The 26,589-nt window shown below is 37.5% G+C and overlaps 2 protein-coding genes across 3 annotated transcripts in view; both read right to left on the reverse strand.

The window, feature by feature from the left end:
* LOC101891812 (probable serine/threonine-protein kinase roco5) overlaps positions 1–26,589 on the reverse strand; it is a 350,337-nt gene that overhangs the window by 233,850 nt on the left and 89,898 nt on the right. The gene's annotated exons all lie outside the window — the stretch shown is intronic.
* LOC131804233 (uncharacterized) lies at positions 6,334–8,707 on the reverse strand. Of its 2 annotated transcripts, none has more exons than XM_059126806.1 (6): positions 8,024–8,707; positions 7,830–7,951; positions 7,632–7,772; positions 7,360–7,572; positions 6,725–7,288; positions 6,334–6,658 (listed from the first exon to the last, which is right to left on the reverse strand). In XM_059126806.1, the coding sequence occupies exons 1-5, from the start codon at positions 8,325–8,327 to the stop codon at positions 6,740–6,742; spliced, it is 1,329 nt and encodes a 442-aa protein (XP_058982789.1). In that variant the 5' UTR covers positions 8,328–8,707; the 3' UTR covers positions 6,334–6,658; positions 6,725–6,739. The 2 variants fall into 2 exon arrangements, with proteins under 2 accessions (XP_058982789.1, XP_058982790.1); XM_059126807.1 differs by having other exon boundaries at positions 6,725–6,884; positions 6,938–7,572.

Genomic DNA, 26,589 nt, shown 5'->3' on the forward strand with positions numbered 1-26,589 from the left:
CATTCATACTTCATCTAATTCCATTAAATATTGCTATGGACAAAATTACAAGAAAATCGAACATTTATATCCAATTTTATGCGAAATCATAAATTCCATATTCATCTTAGGTTTCTGGTTGAAATAAATATCTAGATATAGCAAGTTGTAAAGACGCACCAGTTGTGGGAGACGTGCCAGAAGAAATGATCCGATCTCTACCAGGTTTATAACAGATCTTGTGTTGATGAAAATATTGAAATGGAATCGGATGTTCATATCGCGTTTTATGAGTTTGATGTATATTAAAAGTTTTGACCCTTTGTAGAGGAGGTACCAGAAGTAGTGGACCGATATATACCATCTTCACACCAGACCTTGGGTTAATATAAAAATATTGTGATGCGTGAAATATGACGAGAACCGGAAGCTTATTTTGGATTTTATCATCATTTTGGTTATGCAAAATTTTGACCCTTTGTGGGGGAGGTACCAGAAGGAGTGGACCGATATTGTCTGTCTCCGAACTCGATCTAAGTCTGACAATAATATTACGATGTACCGAGTTTGGATGAAATCTGATACTCTTTTCGAGAGTTATCGTGCGCACCAGCCAGACAGACAAACACACAGACGGACATCGCTAGATCGACTCCAAATGTGCTGAAAGGAATTGATCTGATCTCTACCATCTTTATAACAGATCTTGCATTGATGGAAATATTGAGATGTACCAAGTCTGAATGGAATAGGATGTTTTATGAGTTTCATGAATATTTTAAATGTTGACCCTTTTATGGGGCAAGTAACAGAAGGTACCATCTTCATACCAGACCTTGGATTAATAAATATATTGTAATATGTGTAAATTGAAGACAATCGCACTCTTAACTCACATTGTATACAAGTTATAATTATTCAAAATTTTGACCCTTTGTGGGAAAGGTTCCAGAAGGAGTGGTCCGATATTGTCTATCTCCGAACTCGATCTAAGTCTGACAATAATATTACGATGTACCGAGTTTGGATCAAATCGGATACTTTCGAGAGTTATCGTGCGGACCAGCCAGACAGATGGACATCGCTAGATCGACTCCAAATGTCCTAAAATTAATTTGTTCCAAAGAGACCTAGAGTCTAAAACCGTTATTTCTATTAGGCACGTTTTGGCCGTATCAAATGAGCCATAGCCATATGACTGAGGGTATAACTAGCCATATGGCTAAGGGTATAACAAGGGACGTTTTGGCCGTATCAAATGAGCCATAGCCATATGACTGAGGGTATAACTAGCCATATGGCTAAGGGTATAACAAGGGACCAAAAATACACCTTTGTTGATTCGCTTGAGGGTTAAAAGTTTCGAACAAAATATCCTGCACAGATTCCAAGGAATCTTAATCCGAAAATTAGCATAAGACTCTTTACGATGTAAACTTTCAAAACGTCGAAATTCGTGTCTTTTTAGCTCTACTTTCATAATCTGCAGGATTTTTTTCGTAACCGTTACACCATTCTATAGAGGGTATATTAACTTTATCATTCCGTTTGTAACTCCTCGAAATATTCATAATAGACCCTACAATGTATATATATTCTGGATCAGCGTAAAATTCTAAGACGATGTAACGATATCCGTCTTTCTTTTGGAATCACGCTACCTTTCGAACGAATTGAGAAGATGGCTAAAATTTTGCATACATGCATAGTTTACCAGTAGGCAGGTTAAGTTCGTAAATGGGCCATGCCGGTTCACGTTTTTATATAGCCCCCATATAACGGTACTCTCCGATATTGACGATTTCAGCAACATTATTCACCGTAATAGTTTTAAATTTCGTACTAAAAGATCCCAATGGGTACTACAGTCTATGCAACATTATTTACCGTAACTGTAACAAATTTCGTATTTGAAGTTCGTAATGGGCACTATAGCCGAGAACAACAAATTTCGTATGCCACGTCTTCGTATAGTCCCCATATAATGGTTTTCATTTAAACGGTTTTTTTTTGACTTTTTTAATTTCCTTCGAAATGGCAAAGGGTATTAAAAGCCCGAACTTAGCTGTTTTTTACTTGTTTTTTTTTTTTGTGTTGCACAGTGTTGGGACTTAGCAGTAAAAGGTTATTTTCTATTGAAGAGCTCGCCTAGATACAACTCACAATGTATTAGTATGTGTGTGTTTGTTAAAAAATTGGATGCACAACAAAATAAAATTCCTTAACTATTGCAAATTCCAGCAAAGAATATTACCAGCAACTACAAATCCTCGTGGAAATAATTTTTACATGCCATTTTTCTCAATAAAGACAACAAAAGTTGCGACACTGTTGTTGTCACGGGGGAAAATAACATAACAACAGCAAAGTATTTTTTAATAAAATTCCCAAAGATTGATAAATCAAAACAACAAAAGCTGATTTAACAGGAAAAATGAATTGCAAAGAAACAACACACAGCGAAAAAATGAAGAAAAATTGTCTGTCGGTGTCATTTTGGTGGCAACATTCCAGACAAGTGGGAAATGAGGAGAACGGCGGCGGGACAGCTAAATCTGACAAGTGGCAATTTTTTGTAGTAGTTCTGAAGAAGAACTTGTTGGCAATGGCCATGAATATTGGCGCTTTTTGGGTGGCACTTAAAGCGACAACAAGATGTAAGCAGCCGCTGATGCCAAAGAAGCATCAGCATCATTGCACGGAAATCATGGTTAACTTATTTTTGCTGTTAACTGTTTGGATTCCCATCAAGCTGGGTGTAAACCCATAGATGATGGCCACTGCCTTTGTGTTTTTTGAATACAATGCAAAACCTTTCCCGCCAAAAAGGATCCCATTAAAGAGATTTCCTCTTTGGAGTATCCATGGCGGGCGGTACTGATAATACTCTCAATGGCAGTTGGTTGTTGTTCTTGTCGTGACTAAAGCTTTAACTAACTACTGTTGTTTCTTTTCATAGTTTCATGGTAAAGTGCTATACCTAGTTGCAGCGATAAACGTTGACATTCATGTTTAAGACAAAACAACAACACCACTGCTATTGCAATCGAAGAAGAACACCAGGAAAGAACATTACCCCAGCACCATCAAGAACAATAACATCAGCAACAACAACAAGAACCACGGCAATGTCTGGGCCAATGACATCTGTGCAAGTGATAAATGATAATTGCCGCCTTGCAACAATGAAAACAAAAAAAAACACAAAACAACTAGCTTCAGAGTGGCAGCAACAACACCGCCATTCATGTAAGGGAGACTAGAAAAACGTGCCACATTAAACAGCCAAGAGTCAAGCTTCATGTTACTTTTTTGTTGTTGTTGTTTGGTTTTATTAATAAATGACCCAAGTCATTGTAATGACAGATAATAATATACGGAAGGTCTCATTATTCATGGTTTGACCTCCCATTAAGAAGGAATGAACGATCGAAAATACGAAATCACATGAATGGGATATTTAGTTGGTAGAAACATGAAGCATCGTTTAAGTGGCAAATTGATGTTGGAAGATTTCTACCGAAACGCTTTGCTGTGTTTAATCCGGTGGTTTTGTTTGGAAGAATCACGGAAATGTAAATAATGTGTCAAAGAACATGTGAATGCACCACTCACACACACAGATGGGAGGTGTGTTATAATGATAGAGATCCAAAAGGATAACAATTCTTTGCAGCTTTAAAAACAAATGGAAGCGGATAAAATAATTGAGTACAATCTTTAAGACTCGCCTAAAGGTATGCACCATAAAGCATATTGACATTTAATAATAATTAGCTATACAACAAAGAAGCTGACGAAATTCCTTACGTTTTGTAAACGAATCTCTTTTATATAAGGCGTGGATGTGCCAATTGTATCACTGTGATGTTTTTTTCATTTTTTTTTTGTAACGAAAAGTTCAAATAATAAAAAAGGACATGTGGCGCCTAAAAGCCTACACCACACACTAATGGGCGGATTTTAATAATTTTAGCGAAAATATTCTTGGGACCCCAAACATTTTGGCCGCAGACCTTGGACATTCCAATGGGATACAGCACCATCGCACTCAGCACGCGCCACCCAAGAATGGTTACAAAATGAGGTTCCTCGCTTCATTTCCAATCCGTTGGACTATTGTGTCTGGAGTATTTTGGAAAGCAAGGTTGGCACTAGTCAAGCAAGCGCTTCGCTGGGAATGGGCGAAAATACCGCAGAGCAACATTCGGGCAGCGTGTGACCGTTTCATTGGCCGTTTGAAGGCCATGACTCGCGCCAAAGGTGACCAATTCGAACAAATCTAAAATTATTCTAAAATGTGATTCTATATTCGACATGTTTTGACTTCATTCAATAAAAATGTAAAAATTATGGCGTTTGACTTTGTTGCTGTTTTTTTATCTCACCCTGTATAACGCGATGCTTTTGGGAGAATCATTGAAAATGTAAATAACGAGTTAGGCAACATGTGTTGCCTAAAAGTATGCACCACACACGCGATGATAAAATGTTACAGGGATTTTTTAAGAACGAAACATATTGCAAAATGAGTAACTGATTAAAATATATAGGGAAATCTTAAAAGTATATATTTATATATATATATATATATATATATATATATATATATATATATATATATATATATATATATATATCAAATGTAGAATTAACCTTTAACTGAGAGAGTTATAGTATGGTTACATTGAGGATTTTTACCAGGTTTACCTCCATTATAAGAATGTATTTAACGAGTAAGCAATGTTTATACTCCACTATTTGATATTAAAAATAAGTTCCATAAGTTCAAGTTTTCATATAGTCTTTATATAACTGTACCTCTTGATTTTCGATTCTAACTTTTACGCCATAATACTTTGGGCTCTTAATAGATTGAATCTATTATGGCAAAACACGTAAAAAACATTAAGTTCGGCCGGGTTAAACTTTTAATACCCTCCACCTTAGGGTACAGGAAACATTAGAAGAAATGTGACAAAAACCATCAAATTACCGAATATCGGGAGGTACCGTTATATGGGGGCTATACCAAAACGTGGACCTAAAAGTACAATGACTCGCCACACGAACTGGGACCCATTATGACCCACAAATACCAATTTTTAGACAAATCCGTGAAAATATGTGGCAAAAGCCATCAAAATACCGAATATCGGGAGGTACAGTTATATGGGGGCTATACCAAATCATGGACCCATACATGCAAGGTTTCGCCACCGGAGCTGGAACCCATTATGACCAAAAAATACCAATTTATAGAGAAATCCGAAAAAAAGTGGCAAAAATAATCAAAATACCGAATATCGGGAGGTACCTTTATATGGGGGCTATACCAAAACGTGGACCTATACATGCAATGTTTTGCTACACGCACAGGGACCCGTTATGACCTACAAATATCAATTTTCAGACAAATCCGTGAAAAAATGTGGCATAAATCATCAAAACACCGAATATCGGGAGGTACCATTGTATGGGGACTATACCAGAACGTGAACCGATATATCTCATTTTCAATACCAACCATCCTAGACACAATACAAATTGCTCTGCTAAATTTTGGCGCTCTACGTCAAATAATGTGGGCTGTATCGTGATTTCAACAGACAGACAGACGGACATCGTTAAATCGACAGAATTTATGCTGATTATGAATATATATACTTTATGGAGTCTACGACGAATATTTAAGAATGTTACAAACGGAAAGTACCTTAGGAAAGTACCTTAGAAAGTACCTTAGAGGCCTTTCATTTGTCCCTAAGTCTTCATTTTCATACTCAGGTTTTTAAAGTAGTAGTTTCAACCTTATTTTATATACTCTGTACACCCAGAGAAAAAATGACAACATCCGTGTATGAAATGACCACATCCGTGTATGATAGTGTATCAACCACGTTTGGTGTCAAAATGAGCACGCTGTTGTCATTTTGACACCGAGATTTTGGCAACGATTTCAACAACAGATGTGCATGAAATGAGCACATACGTGGTCATTTCGAGCACGCCCCGTTGTCAGATTGTCAACGCTTCGTTGTCAGATCGTCAACGCTTCGTTGTCAGATTGTCAACGCTCCGTTGTCGGATTGTCAACGCCCGTTGTCAGATTGAAATCAATGGTGGTCATTTTTTGATATCCGTTCCTTTTCCATTTTATACCCTTAGTAGAAGAAACGACATTTTTTGAAAAGTATTTTATTGAACGAAACCAATTACATAAATTCAATATAAATACATATTTGATTTAACAAAACAATTCGAATTACATATATTCAATGTATAGAAACAAATTAAATTAACTTAAATCTGAAATAAACTTTTCCATATTTTAAAGAAAGTGCATGAAAAATTTTAAAACATGTATCTAAACATTCGAGGAACGATTGAAATTTTAACAAATTGTGGTTAAAAAAAACATAAAAACCTTTTATATTGAAATCGGACAAACCCTCCACAATTATAAATGGCTGTATAGTTAATCCAGCATTGTAATACTTTTCAGTGACTGTATCAATTTGCCTTTTATAATCGTTAATTGTCGGTAGTCGCAGTACGAAACTTTCCTGCGAATCAGCTATTGTTACTTTTTTTCGTAATTTACCGTTTCCACATTTAAACCTAGCAGGTGATGGTAAAACTGAATTCAACAGTATTGCGTATATATAATCTTGAGCATCTGCAACCGAAATATAAAATAAATATTACTTTTAATGTTTATGATAAATCAGGAATTAAAATTTACCTATGCTGCTTGCCGTCAAAACATTTGCGAAGAGTTGTTTGCAATGTTCGTTATGAATATTTTTCCCATAATAATTGTAAATTTTTTTCTTAAATTGGTCCCATTTAGAAAGTAGAAGATTGCCTTTCTGTGGATACATAATATCGAAATCAATGTTGACCTAAAACGAAACATTAGTATCCATATACAAATAAATAGCTCATGGCTACTTACCAATTCTGAAGCTCTTGCATCGGACAACTTCGTCCATTCAAGGAGAAATGTATGGCTACTTAAATTTTTTATATCTCTTTGCCGTATGTTAAAAGATCTTTTCCATTTTTCGCAGATCGATCCCCAATCATTACATTCTCTTAGTAAGGAAGCTTTCAATGAATTTTCAACTGATTCATCAATTTCGGGAACATCTTTGTTACAAAAATTAGGAGATGTGTGAGTTGCTGCTTTGCTTGTGCTAGGCTCGGAAATCAAAAGCTTTATTCTTTTGGACTTCTTGTTTCTATACTTGGCATAAAGTTTTCCGCTTGCGTTGTTCTTTCCTTTTCTTGAAATGTAATAATAATCCTAAAAATAAAGACATATTATAAGTTAAGAAACTACATAATCAGATACGTTGTTTATATTGTTAATCTTACCCTCATTTCGTTTTCAAGAGGAAAAACGGAACAAATTTCATCCAATATGCGCATATAGTCTTGAGTGTAAAGAGTAACATTGTTGGTTAAAATATCTTCAATAATTATATTAATTATATCATCTCTTTGCTCGTCACTTAATTTCTTATTAACGCTACTACATTCAAGCGCTAGTTTCCCCTTCGAGGTATGTGTTAACAATTCCGTTAGATCCTATATTAAATAAAAAAACTACATTAACTATGCTTACACAAATATTACTCTTACCTTACCTCTGACAAAATTCCTTTGGCTTTTGAGCAGTTCGAACCTGTAGTGTCGGGAGTACCAGGAGTACTTGCAGGTGTCTCGTTGCGTTTCCACCATTCACCTATTTTAGATGGAACTGACATAGTTTCGTCATCAATCCCGAGCTATTGTTATGACAATATTAATACTGAGTTCAACTCTGTAAAACAAATAATACGTACCTTTCGTTTTTTCCAAGCAAAGAGCTTTTCTCTGAATTCAACACGCAGTCCCAATGGTGGCACTGCTTCCTTTAAATCTTCTTTTTTCAAGTACTGCAAGCTGCGAAATGTTACATGTGATGCTAAAAGAACAAAAAAGAAAATTCTTTGTTAATTACACTGATTAACTGAAAAATTCATTTTTATTTACTTACCTTTTAATTGTTCAAAAAGCGACTCCATATTTATTCCTTTTAAGAACTCCCTTAACATATAATCGTCCTCATTGTTTTCCGCATCTTGACTGCTGCAATGGTTTGTATCGCGAACCACAACAATATTGCCATCGATTTCTAACAACTCACCAATGATATTTTGAGGATCTTGCGAATTATTATTCATTTTCAATAAATTTTTTGCACAATGCGTCCTTTCTCTTTCAATAACACGGAAAAAATGGTAAATATGCAGCCGATTGCACACGAGTAAAAAAAATGACAACGGTGGTGCATGATTCATACACGGTAGTTGCTAAAATGGCAACGATCGTGTACGATTCATGCACGTCGGTGTACAAAGTAACAACGGTGGTGCATCATTATGCAGGTGGTGGTGCATAATTCATACACGACCGGTGTCATATTGACAACGACCGTGTGTGAATCATGCACCACCGTTGTCATTTTTTACTCGTGTGTAATCGGCTGCAATTACCAATATTACAAATGGACAAATTAAGCACGGCTGTTGTTGGTACCGAAAGTTGACCACGTCTCGGTGTCAATTTGAGCACGTTCGTGCACAATTCACCAACAGCCGTTGTTGAAAAATATAACAACGGGTCGTTGCGAAAATGACAACATACGTGCTTGATTTCGCAACGGGATTTTTCCCTCAGTGTAGTTGTTTATTGATATACTTTTAAACTTTATTGTACAATACATTGCATTTCCCGCTCTCCTACTCTTAATTTATCTGTTAAACCCTTCTGAACCAAAGTAATATTCCACCATTTTCTGATAGATAAATGTTAAATTGATCTTAAAGACGATTTTAAAGAATTCTCCAATATTTATATTTACAACCGATCCATTAAGGCCTGGAATCTGAGACAATTTGTATCTTAGCCAGGTAAACTACTTAATCTCTGTTGAAATCATAGGATTTCCTGCACTAGTCTACAGAAAGGACAAAAAAAAGGTTTCCTAAGTACGTAGATAAAAAGATCTAAAAATATCCAACCTAAATAAATTTATAATTATTTATTCACACAATGTGTCATTCACATGCAACACGGTTAACATACATACGTCCAAATTCAATCCATCGTCTTGGAAAAACATAATTCAATTTCCAATTCAAATTTTTAAACAAACCTTAAAAATACTACGATTTTCATAAACAAAACATAAAACTGAAATCAAAGAGGGGGTGTACTGTGGTGGCGCATGGAGACACCAAGCCCACAGAGTTCCCTGCCCCAGCTTTGGAAACGCAATTTAGAACAAGATGTTACCCTTAAAACTTTGTCATGGTTGATATTGATGTCGTTTTGGCTTCTCAAATGAACGGGTGTGGGCGTGTGAATCATATGCTAAATTTTTTATGGAAGAAACCATAGACAATCATTTTCCAGCAACACTGGCTTTTGATGAGTGCAACACGACGACGACGAGCCCCAAAAAAAGCTAATTTGGAAGTATTGATTTTTCTGCTTCTGTTCGTTCAGCTGCTGCCTGTACATGGCAAATGTAATTTTAATGGCTGTTAATTCGAGAGAACGAACCCTAGCCGTATGTCTTCCAGTAGCATGACACATTCCCAACGCCCCCCCCCCCCCCACACACACACATAAGTTGTAAACCAAAATAAAGAAAATAAGAACCAAAACAAAAAACCCACTAATATACAAGCATAGTTTGTGTGTGCGCAGAGAAGCGGAAAAGGAAGGAAGGAAGCTCTGTAAACAAAAGCGTCTCATTGTCTGCTGTCCTTGATGATTGTTGTTGGGTTTCAGTCATGCTATTCCGGACAAATGTTGCAATCGTTATTTACCCTGGTTTAGTTTTATGTTTAGGGGCTTTTTGATTCTTTTTTTTTTTTTCTTAACAAAACAAAGCTCATGTTCTTAACGTGCACTCATAACCTTATATAATTACTTAACAATAGGGCGAAAAGGGGCTTGGTATGGCAATGTTGGTTACAGAAATTTAATTATTAAATACATAAACTAAGGAAAGGCTCTGCTGCCTTGTTATTTGAGATTACCGGCCGGAATAAATTATATAACTAGGATATGCTAGTTTTTTTATTTATAAAAAAATAAGTACAGAGCACATAAAATTTCTCCTCAGAAAAACTGGTAAAAGTACAAGTATCTTACCTGTTGAAGGACCTAAATACAAATATAATAGAATAATTCAACTTCAAACTATGTTTAATAGGTCAATGATTTTGCCTAAAAGTATGCATCATACTTAGAATATCAAATATATAGTTTTTAAAAAAAAAATCGTTCCCATAATTGAAAATAATAGACCTGGATATGTCCTTATAAAGCAACAGTTTGAACAATCAACCCACCTACCCCCTTAATGATTCTAATCGAATCTAGATCTGTAATAACAATTGCCTACATATTTAGTTGATAGAATCTAAATTAGAATCGAATGCAACACCAACTTATCGCCCATTAGGCTGTTATTTATTCTCGACCATCCACCACAATTAGAAAATGTTAGCCAGCAGATTGTGGTAGGAGGTGAAAAAAAAAAAACAAATACGTGACAATACCATTTAAGCCAGCTAACAAATGACACTGACGGTGTCACCCTGTCCGACCTCAAGTTACGAGTGTTTAGTTTACTGATTAGCGTAACACCGACAACGGCTACAACTACAATTTGGTCGGTGGAATGCAATTAGAAAACCAAAAACAAAAAAAGCTTAGGACAACACTAAAAACAAGCAGTTAATGAAAATAGATTACCCCATATAAAAGAAAGAATCCTGAAGCAACCAACAGGTTTAATGAAAAAATGGGAAAATATTCTATCTTCGACTTTTTTTGGAATCCCCAGTAACTGAGGACGAATTTTTTCTATAAAAAAACTATGATAAATGAAGACGAATTTTTTCTATAGAAAAAATCCTCTGTAACTGAGGGACGAATTTTGTTTATAGAAAGAAATCTGCATTTTTTCTGTAGAGGACGAATTTTGTCTATAGAAAAAAATCTTCACTAACCCAGAACCATATTTTTTCTATAGAAAAAAAAGTGTAGTAACTGAGGACGAATCCGGAAAAATCCTCAGTAACTGAGGACGACTTTTTTCTATACAAACAAGTTAAAAATATCAGTCGGTTTGGTCGACAGATGTATACCCTGAGGCAATATTCGATTATTTAAATATATTTTGACTTCTGTTATGATTATTGAAATTGTCGACCCTCTATGGAGTAGGTTCCAAAGAAATTGCCCAATATTGTCCATTTCGTATCGGACCTAAATATACATATTCGACGGACCCATCTGGCAAGGCCATAACTTTTGACAGAGATGTCACATCGCTTAATGACATACCGCGTTTGAAGCATCAGTCCAAGCAGATTTTTACCATGAACCAACGGATTATTCGCATTGATTTGCATTTGTTCCCGTACAAAATTCAATTGACGCAAAGAATGTTGCCTGCGGACAAGCCTCGTCGATTGGAATGGGCCCAAAGGTCCGTCGAATATGGGCAACCCTGTATATGATATAAATATTGCGACGTGCCAGGATTCGACTAAATTGGTAACTTCTTTCACTTTATAGGAGATATGTGATAATTTTTAGAACTTGACTTGTTTCGCAAGTTATGACAGATAAAAGTATTGAATATTCCGACATTTTGTGGGTGAGGTACCAGAAGGGGTTCGCTGGCATATAGCATTTTCATAAACAGATCTTGTGTTAACAAAAATGTTTGTATGTGTGAAATTTGAAGAGAGTTGGATGCTTATTTCGCTTTCTTTGAGCGTTTTGTTTTTCAAAATCTTAAACCCTATGTGGGGCAGGTAGCAAAAGAAATGTGTGCGATCTCTGCCATCTTTATAAAAGATCTTGTGTTGATGGAAATATTGAGATGTACCACGTCTGGAATGGAATCGGATGTTGATTGCGCTTTTTATGAACTTCATAGATATACAAAATTTTTATTCGTTTGTGGGGGAGGTACTGGAAGGAGAGGACCGATATATCCCATCTTCACAACAAATCTTGCGTTAGCAAAAATGTTTGAATGTGTGAAATATAAAGAGAATCTGAGGCTTATTACGAATTTTATATACGTTTTGATTATTTACAACTTTTACTCTTAGTGGGGGAGGTACCAGAAGGAGTGGACCGATCTCTACCGTCTTTATAACAGATCCTGTGTTGAAAATATTCAGATGTGCCCAGTCTAAATGGAATCGAATGTTAATTTCGAGTTTTATGAGCTTAATGGGTATTCAAAATTTCGACTTTTTGTGGGGGAGGTACCAGAAGAAGTGGACCTATATATTCCGTCTTAATACCAAATCTAGTGGACCGATATATTCCATCTTAACACCAGATAAATATAAATGGGTAAATATAAATGAATATAAATATTAGGATGTGTGAAATTTGAAGATAATCGGACTCTTACATCACATTTTATGAGAGTTGTAATTATTCAAAATTTTGACCATTTGTGGGGGAGGTACTTGATGAAGTGGACCGATATTGTCCATTTTCACTCCTGACATAGCACTGATGCAAATATTAGGATTTGTAAAGTTGGAGCAAAATCGGATGATCCTTTCTCTTCCTGTAAAAATATATTTTTTGCAAAAAAATATATTTTTTGAAAATTTCTATCTTTTGTGGGGGAGGTACCAGATGGAGTGGGCCGATATTGCCCATCTCCGAACTCGATCTAAGTTTGACAAAAATATTACGACATACCAAATTTGGACCAAATCGGATACTGCCTTTCGAGAGCTATCGTGTGCACCGGCCAGACCGACGGACGGACGGATATCGCTAGATCGACTCCAAATGTTCTGAAACGGATTTGGTCCAAAGAGACCTAGGGTCTAAAACCGTTATTTACACTAGGTACGTTTTGGCCGTATCAAATGATATACACCCTCTCTAGCCATATGACTGAGGGTATAAAAAATCCTCAGTTACTGAGTTACAAAAGATTTTTTATACCCTCAGCCATATGGCTAGAGAGGGTATATATCATTTGATAGGTCAAAACGTGCCTAGTCGAAATAACGGTTTTAGACCCTAGGTCTCTTTGGACCAAACCCGTTTCAGGACATTTGGAGTCGATCTAGCGGTGTCCGTACGACGATTTTTTCAATAGAAAAAATCCTCAGCAACTGAGGATGAATTTTTTCTAAATTAATTATTTATAGAAAATAGTACTCTTTTATTAAGACTTTTAGTATAAACAAGAACTACTTTTCTTCTACAAATCCTTAATTAAATATTTCAATCAGCCCACACCTATTTATTGACATGACCAAACAAATGCAAAACGAGTCCACAACAAATGTTCTTCTTTCTTTGTAGTTCTTATCTTTTGTGTACATTTTCATGCAATTTATGGACATGATGATATTGGTAGTATACAAAACAAAAAAAAAGGTCTACAAAATGAAACTTGTAGACCAACCAACAACGGTCGAGTGCAAATATTTTCCATAATAGCCCACAACATTTTGTTGGCATGACCAATTTCAATGTTATTTTAAGTTTTAATTAACAGAAAACAAAAGTTAGAATGACAATTGTCAAAGCTTTCCATAGACACAACGAGATAAATGTCCAGACAAACGGCAAATGGATAAATGAACACCGGGAAAAGGAAATGTCAAACTCAAAATGCTATGGCTGCTTCTCGCCTTCGTTGAAGGGTTCTTGGCTTCAAGTTGGGGACATTTTGTAAAGGAGAGGAGAAATTGAAATACTCGTAACATGACTTCCAAGTATAGCATTTGAAAATGGCACAAACATGCAAGCCACTGCTCCCCGAAGAGTAAATTTCTATTAGTTGTTAGTTGGCATTCCCGGGGACTGATAATAATAGAGAAGAAAATAAGAACATGCATTTTATTAGCAAAGCACACCGACGACCGGCCGTCAGCCAGTCTAAGATTGTACTCCATTCAGTCCATGAAATGAAGTGATCTCTTACTTCTTCACCCAGACGACACGCAAAGGCATTTCTAAGCGTTATTGAATAAATTGTGGAAATGAACTCAATTCGTTGGCAATGCAAAATAGAATGAAACAAAAAAAAAAGAACAAGAACACAAAGTTGATAATTTGCCACAAGCAGAGGCGGCTGGCTTTGCACGACAAAAACTGCAGATAAATTTACTATGACACCAATTCTTTGCCATAAATTAAATTTAGAATTAAATAGAGAATAATGAAGCTGTACTTTGAAATTAATAGAAACAACTAACAAATGATGAAGCTGTTTGTTTGCGAAGGAAATTGTTAAAGATAACAAGGAAGTAATATTTTGATGGAATGCTATTTTTAGAATTAGAACTGGATTACTAGGAAAAAAAACCTATGGTAAAGACTCGAAAATAATACGAAAGGCCTGTTAGAAACATCAAATGCCAATGAAAAATGAATTAAAAATATTAAAATTAAGTTTTATATTCATCTCAAATTCTAATATTGTACTTCAGTGCTACCAAAAGCCTCATGTTGCAACTAAATAAAAGTGTATACATATATACAAACTAAGCTACAATTTGCTAAAAAAAATTGCTAAAAAAAAATAAAGAGTGATACAATATTTCTTTCCAAAGGGGTCATAATATTAAGCCTTTTGTTTTGAAGGAAAGTAATACTTACTAACCCACAAGATAACATGCATGTAACAATTACCTGAAACAAAATAAAAATGAGAATTAATATATTTTCAAAAATTACATTGAGAAGAATGGGGCGTTTTTGAAAGTACTTTCAAAGTGGAAGAACAGTTTATATACATATTTTAGTGAATTCAATCTTATTACGGACAAAAAAAAATATTTTTTTGCTTTCAAAATATGTTTCCATTTATCGGAATGCTGTATTTTAAGAGCTAAGTTCATACAACTATAAATATTGGTTTCGTGTCAGATATATAGATTTTTATGACAAATATTATTATGGCTAGAGAGGGGGCATACAGGGTGAGATGAAAAAACTGCAACCAACTTCACATTGCTGCCATTTCTAAGCCACTCGTCGACAGCTGTTAAAATTATTCCAGCGACAGATCTTTATATTGTTTACAAGCGTACAAAGCATTTTGGTGAGAATTTTCCAGAAAAAAGTTATTCCATTAAGAATAAGTTAAAAAAAAATATTCCATCACGCATCAAACACGATACGTATATCTTTTTCAGATATACATATCGTGTATGATGCATCAAATATGTGAAATCGACCGAAAATATATAGGGGAGCTATATTCAAAATCTAACCGATTTCAATATAATTTAGAAACTTTATTTCAGTAACGAATTTTATCTTTTAGACTGAATTTCATTAGATGCAGACTACTTTTTCTTGCCGAGCTAATTGGATTCAGATAAAGGTTTAGGTCTTGAAAAACAGAGAACTTAGAAAAAAAAGTAGTTTGGAAGTCTCAATCCAATGAAATTCGGAGATTCGGAAATTATTACTATGTCGCCAAGCTAATTCGATTTAGTTTTGTGTATCTATCTGTCGGTCCATGTTAATTTGTAATCACGCTACAGGACGTAATTATTGCCTGATCCTCACTAAGCTTTGCACAAAGTTAGGGTTATTATCGGTATAGAAGCTTGCAAATAACTGATTATTTGTTGTCTCAATTACAGTCCACTCGGCGTAATTTTACATGGGGTCCGAGTCTAGGTTAGGAACCCTAAATACCATTTGCAGTCCAAAGTATTTCATGGTAAATTTAAAATAATTAAATGTATGGTCGAGTTTTCAAAGAGATTCCTTACAAAACTGCATCCCTGAACAATTACTCCCGATAAGACAAATGTCCGATTGTAGTTACCAAAGATGAAGTGTTAATGCCCGTTAAATCGAGGTTTCTGGTGAAGTTTAACAATTATTTGCCAAAAACCGGCTAAGCAATAGGAAGTAACAAAATAGGCAAATTGGATACATATGCTTAATGCATGATTTTGCATATACGAGAAAGATTTTTATATCCTCCACCATACATAGAATTGAAGGTATATCAAGTTCGTTATTTCGTTTGTAACTCATCAAAAGTCCTTTCGTCTGTCCGTCTGTTTTAATCACGCTAGAGTCACAACAAATTAAGTTAGGAAGCTATATTTTTGCACAGATCAGTATTTTGCCTGCAGGCAGGTCAAGTTCGATCTACGTCAAGATGGGCTATATCGGTCCACGATATCGTATAGCCCCCATATAAAGGTACACCCGATATTCGGTATTTTAATGATTGCAGCCACATTTGCTCAATGGAATTGTGTGAAAATCCACAAAAGGAGTTCCTTTTGATCACTTTAAGAGTATAATAATTGCATTGTTTATATAGGTCCACGATATCGTATATCCCTATATAACGGTATCTCCCTTTATTCGATATCATGATAATTTTAGCTACATTTTTCAATGGAATTGTCTACAAATTCATACTAGAAGTTCCTTATAAGCGCTTAACCCCCTGGAAGAGATATGTCTATATAGGTCTACGATATCGTATAGCCCACATACAACGGTACCCCCCAATATTGGATATTTTGATGATTTTAGAGACATTATTAACCGGAGTTGCTTCAAATTTTGCTTGTGACAGAAAATTTTTTATGCAGGTCCAGGTCATCACCCCGATTCCAAATGGTGGAGGGTATTCAAAGTTCGGACTGGCCGAACTTTCTGCTTTTTTACTTGTTAAAATTTGCATTATCTATGCAAAATAAGTAGGAAAAAGTAGTTTTTTTTTTTTGGTAATGGATTTTGGTTTGATTTGTTGCAATGGGAGATCTCAAAAGGAGTGAATTTATATTTTCAATGTTTCGTTCCTGACCTTTCGTAAAAACAGACATGGCGACTAAAAACGTTATTTCTATGAGGAAGTTTTTTTCCGTATGAGTCTGAGGCTAAGAATCATTAGCCATAGAAAATACTTTTTTAATTCCCTGTAAGTTAACATTTGAGTTTCCTAAGGGCCTCCAGCAACTTAATTTTTCGTTATGGGGAAAAATGTAAAAACTTCTTTAATCTTTACGCGGATTTCCCTACCATACTGTTTTACTAAGGAAATATTATATGTTTACACTCCAAGTTTTGTCTTTGCCATATCCTTTCCAATAAAAGTTCAGAATAAATACTCAATCAACATTCATTTATAGTCTATAACTTCAATTGGTAAATATTATTGATCACTGTGAATGGTATGTATTTAACCATCCCCTCACATTGAACATATGTTAGAGGGGTGGCGGGGTTACAATTATGTCCATGAAGTGCGTGTATGATTGATGTAACAATTTTTTTCGTTGATTGTAAACAATAATTATTGAGTAGGGCCCAAAACTACGACAATCAGCACTACCACCAACAAGACCGCCACCACACCAACACCACCATCATCACCGACATCATTATCAAATACAAGAGCAACATAAAGGTCAGTGGCATTTTTATGATATTTCATTGGTCGTTATCAATGTAACATTAAATTAAAACAGCCATCACGCTTATTATCCGACATAATTTCCTATCACAAAAATTTCAAAATTCTTTTTGAATTGCCAAAAAGGGGAGGCGTGGATGGTTGGCTTTAGTTTGGATAAGAAGACTTTAGAACGGGGGAGGTTCAATAAACTTTTGAAAATAATTCAAGGGCAAATTGTTTAAATGCGGAGTTGGAATTTGATAAACGAATTTAAAAACAAAAAATAATTTCTTATGTTACTGCTCACTTTAAATGCCATCTTAGGAAGGATTAACTCTTAACCCTCTCGGTGGAAGAAGAAAATCCAATTTAGATAAAGATAATTCAAGCAATGAAGGCCTCCTCGGATGTTAAGTATTTTGTAAGTATTTGCCAATAAACGGCTAATAAACACGCAATGCCCAACTACGAATTTCTCCGATAGACCTCAATTGAGGAGGAAGTAAAATAAATTCGTTATCCAATGGCCAAGGTTTGCCAATAAAAATTCCGACAATAAGAGAAGAAACTCGAAATAGAAATAAGGAAAGGAAAAAGAAAAATGCGTTCACTGCACGCACACACGAAGAGCCAAACAAATGCAATGATGTCGAACAGAAAGTTTTTTTGTTTGCATTACAAATCAAAGGACTATCAGGAAATTACAATCTAACTTTTTCTTGGCAAAATAATTCCGAAAGTTTGTTATAATCAATTGAATCTGATTGTAAGTTTTATATTTTGAAATTGAACACAGTGTTTTTGTTTTCCTGCACATTCAGAAATTGCACTAAGTTTTGTGCAGGTATGACAAAATGCAGGAAAACGAAACTTACTTAACCGCCTATATGGGCTGTCAGGTTCAAAGAGTATTAAATTTTTATTTCTTAGAAAATACAAGACCGGAACTAATAATAACTTTGCTAGGTATAAATGCAAAACGGACCAAAAACCAGCTAAAAATAATGCAGGAGAAAACAATGGTTTTGAACATCAAGAAGAAAAAACGGGGAAATACTGGGCCGACTGGAAGCAAATAAAACGGATAAAAATGTCTCCAAAAATGAAAGATATGCCTTCCCAGTATTCCAGGGTTTAATTTTTAGGGACTTCTGAGAAGAATGAATTCGGAGGACATTAGGAGAGACCCCAATTAGGAGTCTAGGCAGACCCCCTTTCAGTTGGTCTATAGAGACACCCTTTCAGGTGGTCTATAGAGACACCCTTTCAGGTGGTTTATAGTGAACGCCTTTCAGGTGGTCTATAGAGACCCCGTTTCAGGTGGTCTATAGATCCCCCTTTCGGATGGTCTATAGAGACCTCGTTTCAGGTTGTCTATAGAGACCCACCTTCAGGTGGTCTATAGGGACCCCCTTTCAGGTGGTATATGGAGACACCCTTCAAATGGTCTATAGGGACCCCCTTTCAGGTGGTATATGGAGACGCCCTTCAGGTGGTCTATGAAGACCCCCTTTCGGGTGGTCTATGGAGACCGCTTCAGGTGGTCTATGGAGGCCCCCTTCATGTGGTCTATCGAGACCCCCTTCAGGTGGTCTATGAAGACCCCCTTCAGGTGGTCTATGGAGACCCCCTTCAGGTGGTCTATGGAGACCCCCTTCAGGTGGTCTATGGAGACCCCCTTCAGGTGGTCTATGGAGACCCCCTTCAGGTGGTCTATGGAGACCCCCTTCAGGTGGTCTATGGAGACCCCCTTCAAGTGGTCTATGGAGACACCCTTTCAGGTGGTCTATAGAGACCCCCTTTTAGGTGGTCTATAGAGACCCCCTTTCAGGTGGTTTATAGTGAACCCCTTTCAGGTGGTTTATAGTGAACCCCTTTCAGGTGGTCTATAGAGATCCCCTTTCAGGTGGTCTATAGAGATCCCCTTTCAGGTGGTCTATAGAGATCCCCTTTCAGGTGGTCTATAGAGACCCCCTTTCAGGTGGTCTATAGAGACCCCATTTTAGGTGGTCTATAGAGACCCCATTTTAGGTGGTCTACGGAGACCCCCTTCAGGTGGTCTATGGAAATTTAATGACCTGAACTAAGTTTTTATAGGTATCCTAAAAAGAGTCTAAATAAATGATTAAATGGAAGTCTGTCTCCACTTCTGTCCTCACATCAAATCCAGTTGACTTGCATTGGCTCTCGAATAATTCTTATGCAAATTGTAAAAATTGATTTGTATCTTTGACAAGAAATAAATACATTTAAAACAAGGCATGGCTTCTACTACCACTTCGTTTCGCCACAATTTAGAATAGACAACATAGTAGCAAATATTTACAGTTCTGCCTACTGGAGCAGCATTCCTGGCTACCAAACAACCCACACAAAATGTTCACGCTTCACGTTTCTAAATTTTCCTTGCGGGTCCGCTGAAAGACATCATGTCCGTTGTCACTTCCTTTAGACTACACACAAAGAAGTGAGTGGCAATATAAAAAGTAAAGCAAAACAAAATTCTTGCAACATTGTTGCAGCAATTTGTAGTGTCGTTTGTATTTTTTATGCCTCCGGCTGGCCAAAAGAGGAGAGGTGGGAAATTGTTTGGAAAAGTAGAAAATTTTGAATAAAATTTTACACATTGATTGTATGCTGCTTGCCAGCCAAGATGCCGCGAAGACGGCGAGAGAAAAAGAGTAATATTGGGTAAGGCATGCCACACTTGCCGGGAACAATGTTGCTGCTAGGCTGGTCGCCTGGTTGTTACTCTTAATGATGACATAAACATGTACGTGTGTATTTAATTGCTTGGTGTTGTCATAAAATCTATAAAAATCTATATTCTAACAACAACACAGAAAAAACAACAACGACATCTCAGATACGCTGCAGCAAAAGTTTTCTTCTTCTTCGACGCACATTTGTTTGGATACAGATACTAGACACACCGTAAAATTATTTACAACTACACCTCTTTTTGCCCACTGCTCCCCGCCGTTGCCTATTGGAAAACAAAGTTGCGATAAAGAATTTATCTCTTGACAAACATGGAAAATGGAAATTTAATATCTTACAAAACTCTAAACCTAAAAGGCCGGAAGTATTAAAGAAATATAGAGTAGGAACATGCAACAACATTATCAGCAACACAAGCGCATGGGTAATTGAAGATGTTGAACAAACAAATATTTCATTTTAAGAAGGTTACGAAAGATTACACTAGTCTGGAGAAGGGGAAGAAGAGCAACGAATATCGATTAAATTTAACTTTTTTCAAGAAGGCTAGAATGGAAATTCTGGAAAGTAGGATGAGGGGGGCGGGCATTGATGAAATCGTACTTAGGGATAGATTTATGAACGAACTTAAGACATCATCCACCCAGCAAAATCTTGAGAGTCATAGGTGCCACATTCACATACTCTTTGCATTTCCAATAGGTCAAAAAATAGAACTAAAAACTAATGGGTAGAAGAAAGGATGAAAACAGCAACATCAGCAGAAATGGTTCGAAAAGTAAAGAAGCGACATGATCGGAACCCGCGTCGCAGTGGCCGAAAAATGGCTCGTGAGCTGAACATATCTCAGTATTATATTCGGCCAATATTAAAAAATTTGCTTGGGGTAAAGCCATTGAAATTTCAAAAAGTGGAAGAACTTACACCGCAACAGAAAGAAAATAGACTCAAAAAAACTAAAGATTTGCTTCACTTGGCCGAAAGTGGTGAACTGCCGAATATGGTTTTCTCTAATGAGAAAACATTCGTTGTCCAACAGTTTGAAAACAAACAAAATGATCGTGTTTACGTGCCAAATAGGTCAGCGGAAAATGTGCACCTTCGGTTGGCCACCAGAACTCGAGCGCCGGCCATGGTGATGGTGTAGGCCGTCATGACAGCCGATGGTCGCTCTTCGCTCGTATTAATCGACCGTGGCATCAGAATAAATGCCGAATATTATCACGAAAATATTCTGGAGGTTGTATTATAGCCTTGGTGACGCAAACATTTTGGCCGCAGACCTTGGACATTCCAACAGGACTCAACACCATAGCACTCAGCACGCGCCACCCAAGAATGGTTACAAAATGAGGTTCCTCGCTTCATTTCCAGCTCACAATGGCCACCAAAATCTCCGGATACCAATTCGTTGGACTGCTGTGTCTGGGGTATGCCTGTGTGTGTTTAGTGTGAGCACCTATCTTGCGGTCTATCTCACAGTGGTCTTAGCACCGGGTGAATATAATGCGTCTACCAACGCCCCCACAAAAAAGAGTACCAATTCGCTCGCACGTTATTTGGACGTGGTCGCCTCCTTGGTTAGGAGCGGAGCCTATCTAACTCCTAACTTTCTATGGGTCAGGCACCCGGTTGTTAATGCAACTCCACATTCGAGCAACACACTCTCCCCGCGATTTGGGTATAAACCACAGCCACCGCGATGCTCCCACAAGGGGGCCAACACCAACTGCCAGGCTAGATCCGAAGATCTAGGGGCACCTGGCACCCGCGGTACCAGAATATAGCATCCGGTCAGGCTTCGTACCAATGCTACTACCAGTTGAACTCCAAACAGTCCGGGACTGGTCACCCACCAACAGAAAATCAGCAGAGAACACGCACTCAAAACACAACAATTAACATGCTGTCCTCACGGACTGCACAATGGGTCGGACTACACAACACAAACAATAAAAAGAATTCCCCCACGGATAGCCTACACAACATACACAGAGGAACAACAACAATCGTCCCAAAGGTCCAAGGACCAACACGGCCCAACAGCCAACGGCCCACCGTCCACTATGTGCGGGGACCCCCTCCACTAAGTCTTGTCCTTCTACTAAATACTTCTCGCGCAAAATTACTTAAACATCTAAAGGTCCGATCGTCTTCAAGGACCCTACTGAAATCCCACCCCGCCCCTCTATACGTAATACCCATATTAGCTAAACTTCTAATGTCATTATAGTAACGGCATTCCGTCAGTATATGCACCCAGTCCTCGGTCATCCCGCACCCACATAAATCCGTCTGGGCAAGGCCTCTCTTATGCAAAAATGCATTGAGAGAGCCATGCCACGTCAGTAAGAAACCAGTACTTAAGCCGAGCGAAAGTCTTGCCGGTCCAGTACGAACGTTGCGTCACGAATAAATTCGTACGTCGCTCTTCCCTTGTCACTGTTCGTCCACCTTGTCCTCCAAAAATTAACAACGCACTCCCGAAGGAGCGCCTTGCACCGCCTAATATCCCCATCTACCAGATCAGAAGGGCTGTTCCAGTTCTCATCCTCAGCCAGCTGCAAACCACGCTTCAGCTTATACAGAATAGCCCTACATCTCACTTCCAGATCAAGCGGTACGGCGCCAAGCAGCACCTGCAGTGCATCTGTGGACACAGTCCTGCACACAGGTAGACACGCTAGCATGACGACCCGTTGACGCGACAGGAGCTTTTTCCCACCCAACACAGACGCACCGGTTTTGTACCACACAGGAGCCTCATAAGTTGCACAAGCAACAAACAGGCCACCATATATTGTACGCACGGAACGCCTGCTCAAGCCCCAGTCAGACCGCAAAACACCCCTGACCATTCCCATCACTCTAGTTAGCTTCTCCTTAAGATGATCAATGATGATGATGGGGTATTTTGGAAAACAAGGTTGGCACTAAAAAGTACCGAAGTGTCGATCACCTCAAGCAAGTGCTTCGCCGGGAATGGGCCAAAAAACCGCAGAGCAACATTGGCCATTTGAAGGCCATAATTCGTGCCAAAGGTGACCAATTCGAACAAATCTAAACTTATTCTAAAATGTGATGCTATTTTCGAGATTTCTAATTTTATTCAATAAATTAAAAAAAAAATGTAAAAATTATGGCGTTTTACTTTGTTGCAGTTTTTTTATCTCACCCTGCAATGGGTTATTTGGTGAATAAATGTCCAAAAAAATACAAATGGACATATGAAGAGAATAATTCTAGACCATTTTTTTCGTTTGATTCAATCACAAAAGCCCCTTCTGCAGAATTCTCTCCGCATTACACCCATCTCTTTTTCGTCATCAAAGAATCTTTCGTATTTGTCACACCATCACGCCTTATTTTAATAGCTTAAGACACATGCTGCTCTCAGGCGCTTACATGCATGCTTTCACCCTAGCCCGACAATGAGCAAACAAATGAAAACCCAAACAAATATGTTATGAGTGCTGTCTGTCTGACGTTGGGTCGGTCGGTCGTTGTTCTTGAAGTTCAAGCAATAAAAAAAGAAAATAAACGACACCAGCTTAACGTTAAGTAAATATTTTGCTACAAAACACAACATGACAAACCAACGTCGAAAAGAACGAACGAACGAACGAACGGAGAAAACTAATAAAAATTGTTTTTATGGAGTTTTGAAAATTGTTGTTTGTCTTATTGTGCACTCAACACCGAGAGTAGAAAGGGAACCTGTCTATGCCGCAAAAGCGGTAGTACAATGTAATGACAACAATTTTACACAACAAAAAAAAAACGAAAACCGTAATGTAAATAACTGTGGAAATACCCATATTGGCAAAAAAACAAGACATAGAATGTGTAGAGTAGATTTACTTGGAATTTTGAAAATATTACGTTTTTTATATTACATAAATATTTTAGAATCCAAGTTGTAATTAATACTCCAACAAGGGGGGAAGATATGCCTTAAGAACGTTTTTTATAAATGCTAAAAAAACATGAAGCTATGCAAAGATTTTGTTACAAAGACGTCGAATAGTGGCGTGAGAACCTGAAACAGGAAGATTAATTCAGGAAAGCATTCTGTCGTGTTGGAAATTTGCTCCTAGGATTTTGGTAGTGAAAATTGTATGGTATAATGGTATTTTGGTATTGAAAATGTTCGGAAGAGTCACCATATGAACGAGCCACCTGTATTTTGAATGAAAAACTGAAATGCAAGGATTCGAAGGAATCGTAATTCGAAAAGGTCAAAAGAGAAGAAAGAAGGGAGGATCTTACTACCTTTATCTGGATTACTTTGCGATGTAAGCTTTCAAAACGGCGATACACGTGTCTCTGTCTCTACTGAGCTTTTCCTGTCAGGTCGTCGCTAAAAATAAACACTCTTCTGAAGTCGCCCATAAAGTTCTCTTTAGGCCCCCATTACAGACCCTTCTTAGGACATACATGAACTGCCTTTAGGCGGGTTTTAGCAAAACTGCATTTATGTCGTCATTATAACTTGAGAACATGTTTTAAGCTCGTTTATATAGCGTTTTACAGGTCGTCCTGAAAAACGTCTTCAGCTCTTCTATGCATAAATTTTTTTAGACTAATAAATTTAAAATGATGGGTTGAAAAAAAGTAGAAAAAACTTCTATGGATTTTTATAGATTCTTCTCAGGCCGCCAGCAAGGACCCTCCTTTGTAAAGCCTTTAAATACTTTATATATGACCATTTTCAATTATTCGTTTAAAAAAACTTCAGGTGGTCTATGAAAGACCCGTCAAGGAAAGACTTATTTTCGCTTGCCTGGGAAAAACTCCCTTATGCTCGCCTTTGAAAGACTCCTTCCAACTTGTCTGGGAAGGACATCCATTCGGTCGTATGGAAAATCCCGCCTTTTATACGTCTTGGAAAGACTGTTTTTCATTCGCTCGCCATGGTCAGACTCCATTACGCTTATCTGGGAAAGAATCGTCTTTGAAATACTTCCATCGATTCGTCTTCCATAGGTACACTCTGAAAGACTCTCTCACCTCATATAAAGAATATTCCCTTTTCTCTCTCTTTTGCTAGTCCAAAAAGGTTTTTAATTGCTCGTCTAAAAAAGGCTCTCTTTCGAGTGGTCCATGTAAGATCTCATTTCGCTCGTTTGGGTAACCCTCTATTTCGTCACGAAATGGCTCGTCGGTCAAAAAGTAATATATTTCGGTCATCTCGGAGAGACTAATTTTAGCTCGCCTGGGGAAAATTCCCTTATGCTCGTCTTTGAAAGTCTCCGTTCAACTCGCTGGGGAAGGGCTCCTATTCCGTCATCTGGAAAATACCGCCTGTTTTTCATTCGCTCTCCAAGGACAGACTCCATTACGCTCATCTGGGAAGGAATCGTCTTTGAAATACTCCCATCGACTCGTCTTCCATAGATCCACTCTAAAAGACTCTCTCAGCTCACATAAAGAAGATTCCCCATTTCTTCTCTTTTGTTACTCAAAAAAATGTTATCTTTCGCACGTCTAAGGAAGGCTCTCTGTCGCTGGCCTCCCTTTCCCTCGTCGAAGAAAGACTATCTTTCACATAAGAAATAAAGACTCTATCAGCTCTACCTACGAAGAAAACTCTCAAGCTATTTATGAAATACTTCCTTCAGCTCGCCTACGAAGGAAAAGCTCCCTTCAGCTTGTCTATTAATGAAGGACTCTCTTTATTCCGCCTATTAAGGAAAGTCTCCTTTCATCTCACCTATTAAGGAAAGTCACCCTCGTCTCGTCTATGAAGGAAAGATGAAGGTGGTCTATTAAGGAAAGACTCCCTTCAACTCGCTTTTTAAGGAAAGATTCCCTTCAGCTCCCCAAGACACCCTTCTTCTCGCATATGAATGAAAGTCTCCCTTCCTTTCAGCCCATTTACAAAAGAAAGATCCGCTTCAGCACACCTAAATAGACTCCTAAATAGACTCCTATTCATCTGTTCATCTTTCACAAATCGTATTTGGAAAACTTCTTTAAGCTCATCTCTAAAAGACTGTTACATTCTATCTCCGAATGACTTCCTTTAGCTCGTACCTGCAAAAACTTTCAACATACTCATGTTTGAAAAACTCGCTCCTGCAGATCTCGTTTATATGAGACTCTCTCTGGCAGATCGTCTATGTAAGCCTCCCTCCTCCAGAGCTCGTCTATGTAAGATAATGTTTCAGTTCCGTCCTTCGGAGCTGGTCTGGTATAGAATGTAGGACCTTTTCCGGCAGCTCGACTATGAAAGATTCGCTACAGCTCTTTCAGAAAAGAGAAAATTTTCGTCTGTTCAAAAAAGAAAATTTTCGTCTATACATGACCCCCTGTTGTTCCCTTTTGGTTGGCCTACCTAGCGGTACCATGCTAAGGCATTTTGCTGCTGCATAATCTAGAACGCGGAGATT

This window comes from Musca domestica, unplaced genomic scaffold (assembly GCF_030504385.1).
Source record: "Musca domestica strain aabys unplaced genomic scaffold, Musca_domestica.polishedcontigs.V.1.1 4, whole genome shotgun sequence".
Taxonomy (NCBI): domain Eukaryota; kingdom Metazoa; phylum Arthropoda; class Insecta; order Diptera; family Muscidae; genus Musca; species Musca domestica.